Here is a 5,752-nt window from a genome sequence, read left to right on the forward strand (position 1 = left end):
TGTTCAATATAGAACTTGGGAAGAGGTTTGAATAAATCTTTTCCTTGTAGAGTAATTTAAGGAATCAGTTAAAATCTTTTTACAAAAGACTTTTATTTGTTAAAAAGAAAATATCAAAGAAATATCTTTTTATAATTTTAAACAAAACCGAAAATAAGATAAAATCCAATTTTATAAAACTGATCGTTTCAATTTTAATTCCAATTAACTCTTATATTCCTTTTATTCCAACCAATCATAAAATATCAAACACATTTTTTTTTAACAACAGAAATATCAAACCCTTACATAAGGCCTAAAAATGATAACTCATACTTTTTAGTCTTCATGTAATACTCGATGCTTTTTATGATATTCCAATTGGACCTTTGATAACTCTATCTTGCCAAATAGAACATCCAAGCATAAAACCTTCTTTGCTTCCTTCACTTCAAATTGTTGTGTATGCCATATGTAGATTAAGGACTTCTCTTTGTTCCAACCCCGGAACTTTGTTCTTAATAAGAACTTGCCTAAATAACCTGCACACTTAATACACCTTTATCAAATTGAGTTTGCTTGTCATCACCAAAACTAATCGAGGTCAACAAAGCATAACCTTTGAACTAAAATGTTACTGCTACTTGTTACCAACCTGCTGAGCAAAACGATGGGAACCTATAGCCATGGTAACAGATAAAACTGTTGGCATAGCAATAGGAATTCCACTAATGAGAAGCACCAATAAGTTATCAATTCCAACACGATATTGAAAGTGTTGAATTGGGTACATAACTATGATCTCCACCAGCATTCCCACAGCAATAGAACAAATACGACTAAGATACCCATCCTATTACGGTATCTGGGTGGCTTCAACCCTCAATTGATAGAAAGGCATACAAAAAATCATCAAAAAAAATGTTAAACACAATGTATAACATGTACAGTCTAATCAAGCACAAGAAAGAAACTTTAAACTCAAGAATCTAATGCACAAGACAGAAACTGACCAATAAACCATAACCTGATATCAGAACTGGTACCCATACTTGTAGCCTTGTAGGACCTGAGCAACTGATATCCTTAATGAAACTCCTACTAAGTTCTTCAATCTAGCCTCTTATCTCAACAAACTTATGAGAGTTGCCACATAGAAAGGGCATAACTGAATTCGATTGTAATAAAACTTTACCAACTAGATTATCAATACTTGTAAGACCTTGAATCTCAATAATACAAGCCAGCTCTTGAGAAATTTTTGTGTTACTCTGGCCCTTATACGTATTATAAAATGATTGACATGGTTTAAGATATTTGAAGCATGCATCGTGTGCAGTCCTAGTACATTAAAATCTGGGAGTAAAGTAAAAGGCATGTAAACATCTAAAACTGCATTAAAGTTATTCGCTTATTTACACTTTTGAAACTCTCATATCTCCGCCAACAAAATACAGGTTTGAAGAACATATGTGGAATTGTGGAGACATAAAACCAAGTAAATAACGGAAAAAAACACTGACCAAAAATATGCAATAATTACTATGAGTAAATTTATCAACATTCAACAATAAAGCTTATGATATCTCCTTCTTTAATCAGAAATCATTTTACCAAATATATATCTAAATTAAGTGAAGAATACAAGATATGGGTATAAAAACAAAAATATCCCATCAATTAAAGATGATTTCAGCTAGTTAAAGAAATGTTTGTCCTATACCCTACTGTAGATAAAGGTTTTCTACATATTACTTTACACGTCAATCATGTAAAAGCAATGGATCTCCAGAACTGTCCTATTTACCATCAGGAACCTCCTGCATAAACATCTCAGACATAGACCTCAATACATGTTCAGATAAGAAAGAAGGCAGGAAAAAAAAAAAGAGGAAAGAGAAGAAGACATAAAGAAAGGAAATACATATAGGCAGAGAACAATGGTTACCTGGTATGCCACAGCAAGAGACCTTAACCCTCGTTCTGCATACTTATCCATCACTGCATGAACTCTGATCTATCTCCGATTTATTATAAGCAGTTTTAAGATCTATCAATAAGCCAAATTATGAACATAAACATGTCAGACTTGTCAAAAATTGAGAAAACAGGTAAAATTAAAAAATACCTGTCTGGTGCACCTTTGCTAACACTATGCATTTTCCCATCACTGTCAATGTACATCTGAGCTGTATGCTTATCAGTTGGATTAAAAGGAAGGAAGTGAACTTCTTGAATGCCTAGGCGAGCCTTTTCATTGGGGAAAGAGTATAATGAGAGCAGGACAAAATAAGGTGAAAAACCATGTTTCCTAATATTACGTAGATAATTAGATTACCTCCTTTGGATCAGCTAATGTCCCAACTATAGCAGCATCAATTGCATCTTGGTTTTCCATTCGAGAGGCTCGAGCAGCCATCAATACCATTGTATCTGCATCAATTCCCTTGACGAAAACCTGCAGGAATATTCATTTAGTGCTTAATGAAGGGAAAAAACTAAATAAAGCAATTAAAAAGCAAACCAAACCTCAACAAGGTTCTTGTCAACAGACAACTCATTTAATGTCAGAGTTCCTGTTTTGTCACTGCAAAGTACATCGATGCCTGCCATTTCCTTTATAGCTGTCATTCTCTTCGTTATTGTACCCTAACGGGTACATATATAGCTCAGAGTCTAGAATCTATTTATAAATTTTTTTTTTTAAAAAAAAAAAAAAAAAAAAAAAAAAACAACAACCATAACCTTTTAACTAAAATGTTACTGCTACTTGTTACCAACCTGCTCAGCTAAACGATGGGAACCTGTAGCCATGGTAACAGATAAAACTGTTGGCATAGCAATAGGAATTGCACCACTGAGAAGTGACAATATTTAAACAATCAAGTACCAAGAATAACAGCAAAATAAGATCCTGAATTCAATTTCCAAGTTTCAATAACTGTCTACAAAAACAACAAAACTGATAAGTATAAAATACACAACCGGTCTCCTCCAGTATTATTTCACCCTGATAATGAAGAGGGAGATCAAAAACCAGCTTTAATTCTACCAACCGGAAAAAAGAAAGTTTAAAATAAATTAGGAATATTAAGATGCTACTAACTTTTGCTTCTTTCCTTTCTTAGTACTATCACCTATATCACCATTCAGCATTCTTGATAAAACATCAGCTTGCTTCGAGTTTCCCTCCTCATTCAGGGTTTTGATTAGACTCTCGTAGCTGCTCTTATCAGTCACGCCGCCCTTTAGTGATATTTTGCACAATATTGAGTATGCGTTTAGAGTCTTACCAGCACCTATAAGGGCATCCAGCACCTTGTCATAGCTCGAAAAGTCCAATGTAAAATCTCTCTCCAAAGCAAAATCTAAAAGTTTCAGAGCAGCTATTGTCTTTCCCTTATCACTCAGAACTGACAAAAGATTATCGATATCTGGTGCACAACCACTGTGCATCAATAGCTCAATTCTTCCAAGAGCTTCCTCAACATGACCTCTCATGAACAGAGCCTCTAAAATCTTTGCAGATAAGTCCATGTTATCCGTCACCCCCTTCTCCAACATCATCTTCATGACACGGCTGGCTGTTTGCACCCTTTCATCATTGAAAAGACCCTCCATGACTGCTCTGAACACAGCTGAGTCAGGCAAGTGGTCATTCTCAATCATACTATCAAGAACGGTTTTGGCATCAGCTGGTTCCCCTTTCTCCAAGAAACTATGGATAAGTAACTTGTAGGCCTCTGCTTTTGATGGGACCCCTCTCCTGATCATGATGTTCAGCAATTCAAATGCAGCTTCAGGATTCTTCTCTTTAGAATGCCCACGGATCAAATTATTGAAAGCTTTAGGATCCTGGACACCCTTTTTCATCAGCTGCCTGAAAAGGGTTTCTGCTCTTTTAGTGTCACCATTGTTGCATAGATATTCAATAATTGCATTATAAGAAGTTGGCTCCATATCCAAGGTACTCTGTGGCCTCAGTACTATATCTTTCTCAATAAGCTTGTCTAGTAAATTCACTGCCTGATCATAGGCCTTAGCCTTACATGAGTTTTCAATCAAGATCCCATAATGTCCAGCCTCAGTCGGAATGCTCAATCTAATCATTGCTTTAAGCACATCCACAGCAGCATTCAAGTTACCTGACTCGCACTGGCAGTTCAACAACTTTACAAAGATCGAATTATCCTTAGGAGCAGCATGTCTCTCTACCATTTCCCTCAAGACTATCTGAGCTTCAGATGGTTTCTTAGCATCACAAAGCCCAGGCAAAAGCGTCGAATATGTAACTGAATTTGGCCTGATACCAAAATCCTTCATCTCCTGAAAGATTCTAAGTGCATCATCTACCTTTCCCATGGCAACATAACCTTTAATCATAGTAGTATAGCTTATAACAGTAGGGGCTATATTCTTTCCCTTCATCTCCACGAAAAACTTCTCCGCTTCTTCTATATTCTTCAACCGATAAAACCCATTAATCATTGTATTATACGTAACCACATCAGGCATAATCCCTCGGTTCCTCATATCCTCGTAAAACCTATTGGCAGTCTCAGCCTTTTGACACAGAAAGAATCCCCACAACAAGATATTGAATGTATGCTTAGTAGGTGCAATCCCCTCCTCCAACATCTTATTATAGTACCGTTTCGCCATCATATACCTCCCTCGCCGCAATATCACTTTAAACAAAGCATCATATGATTTCCCTGTCCTCTCCACACCCAACTCCTTCATCTGCTGAAATATCTTCACAGACTCCTGAACAATCTCATTCTTACCATAACTCTCAATCAACACAACAAACATATCTTCATCAAATTGAACACCCTTTTTCGGCATATCCATTAGGATTTCCCGGGCATGATTGAGCTTCAATGATCGGCCTAATCTCTCAATAATTTTCATATGGGTCTCTCTATCATGTTTAAATAAACCCGACCGTTCGACCCACCGGAAGAACTGGAGCGCGTGCTCCGTCTTCCGGGAACTATCCAACACATTCAATACAAGAGATTGATCAAATTGAGGCACTAAATTACGAATTGAATTCTGTAAACGAGTTGTCCAAGCTCTATTAGCCATCATTCTAGCAATAATATCCTCAGTTTTTTCTGGGTTTCGATTCTTACCTCTTGGAGTCCTCTGTTTCTGCTCTGTTCCACCTTCAACCAAAGTACCACCTTCATATTTTTCACTTTCATTGCTTGTTTCTTGGATTGGATCAATGGAGGAAAAATATTCAGGTAATGGGTCATCAACAGAAGTGGTAGAACAAAATTGTTTGATGAGATTTAAAGGGGATTTACCCGAGATCCCATAAAACCCAGGATAAACCCTAGGTGGTCGTAAATGTTGCAATTTTGAGCAAGAAAGTTTCGCCATTTTCAGAATAACTTAGAGAAATCAATGGAAATGAGGTTATTCGAGTGAGAAACTTTGGAAGTGTTGAAGAAATCAAAGTGATTCAGCCATTTTCAGGCGTATGAGTGGTTTAGGGTTTGTTTGCAGCGCTTTAGGCATAGGTCAAATGTTTGGTTTTAGTTTGGGCTTTCTCTTACTAGCCCGCTTTAGACATGGCAATCCTATCCCAACCCGAGTGACTTGACCGGTAACCCAAAATCATTGACTCGAAAATGACCTGAATCCGAATTAATTCGACCTGACCCGACTCGAATACGACCCGAAATGAAGTTGAACCGAATGTGACCCGATGCTCGAAATGATATGACCCAAATGATCTGACCCGGAAGTGACTTAAAACCCG

General features: G+C 36.9%; 1 protein-coding gene and 1 pseudogene across 1 annotated transcript; both read right to left on the reverse strand.

The window, feature by feature from the left end:
- Positions 1-619: 619 nt before the first annotated feature.
- LOC145624849 (plasma membrane ATPase 2-like) lies at positions 620-2,817 on the reverse strand. The gene is made up of 7 exons (XM_081677936.1): positions 2,761-2,817; positions 2,509-2,628; positions 2,318-2,437; positions 2,108-2,229; positions 1,928-1,991; positions 1,787-1,799; positions 620-774 (listed from the first exon to the last, which is right to left on the reverse strand). Exons 1-7 carry the CDS (start codon positions 2,815-2,817, stop codon positions 620-622), a joined length of 651 nt encoding a protein of 216 aa, XP_081534062.1.
- Positions 2,818-2,875: 58 nt separating this feature from the next.
- On the reverse strand, positions 2,876-5,523 carry LOC145623838 (large ribosomal subunit protein mL102 (rPPR5) pseudogene; annotated as a pseudogene).
- Positions 5,524-5,752: the final 229 nt, after the last annotated feature.

This window comes from Chenopodium album, chromosome 3, assembly GCF_948465745.1.
Source record: "Chenopodium album chromosome 3, dcCheAlbu1.1, whole genome shotgun sequence".
NCBI lineage: Eukaryota > Viridiplantae > Streptophyta > Magnoliopsida > Caryophyllales > Amaranthaceae > Chenopodium > Chenopodium album.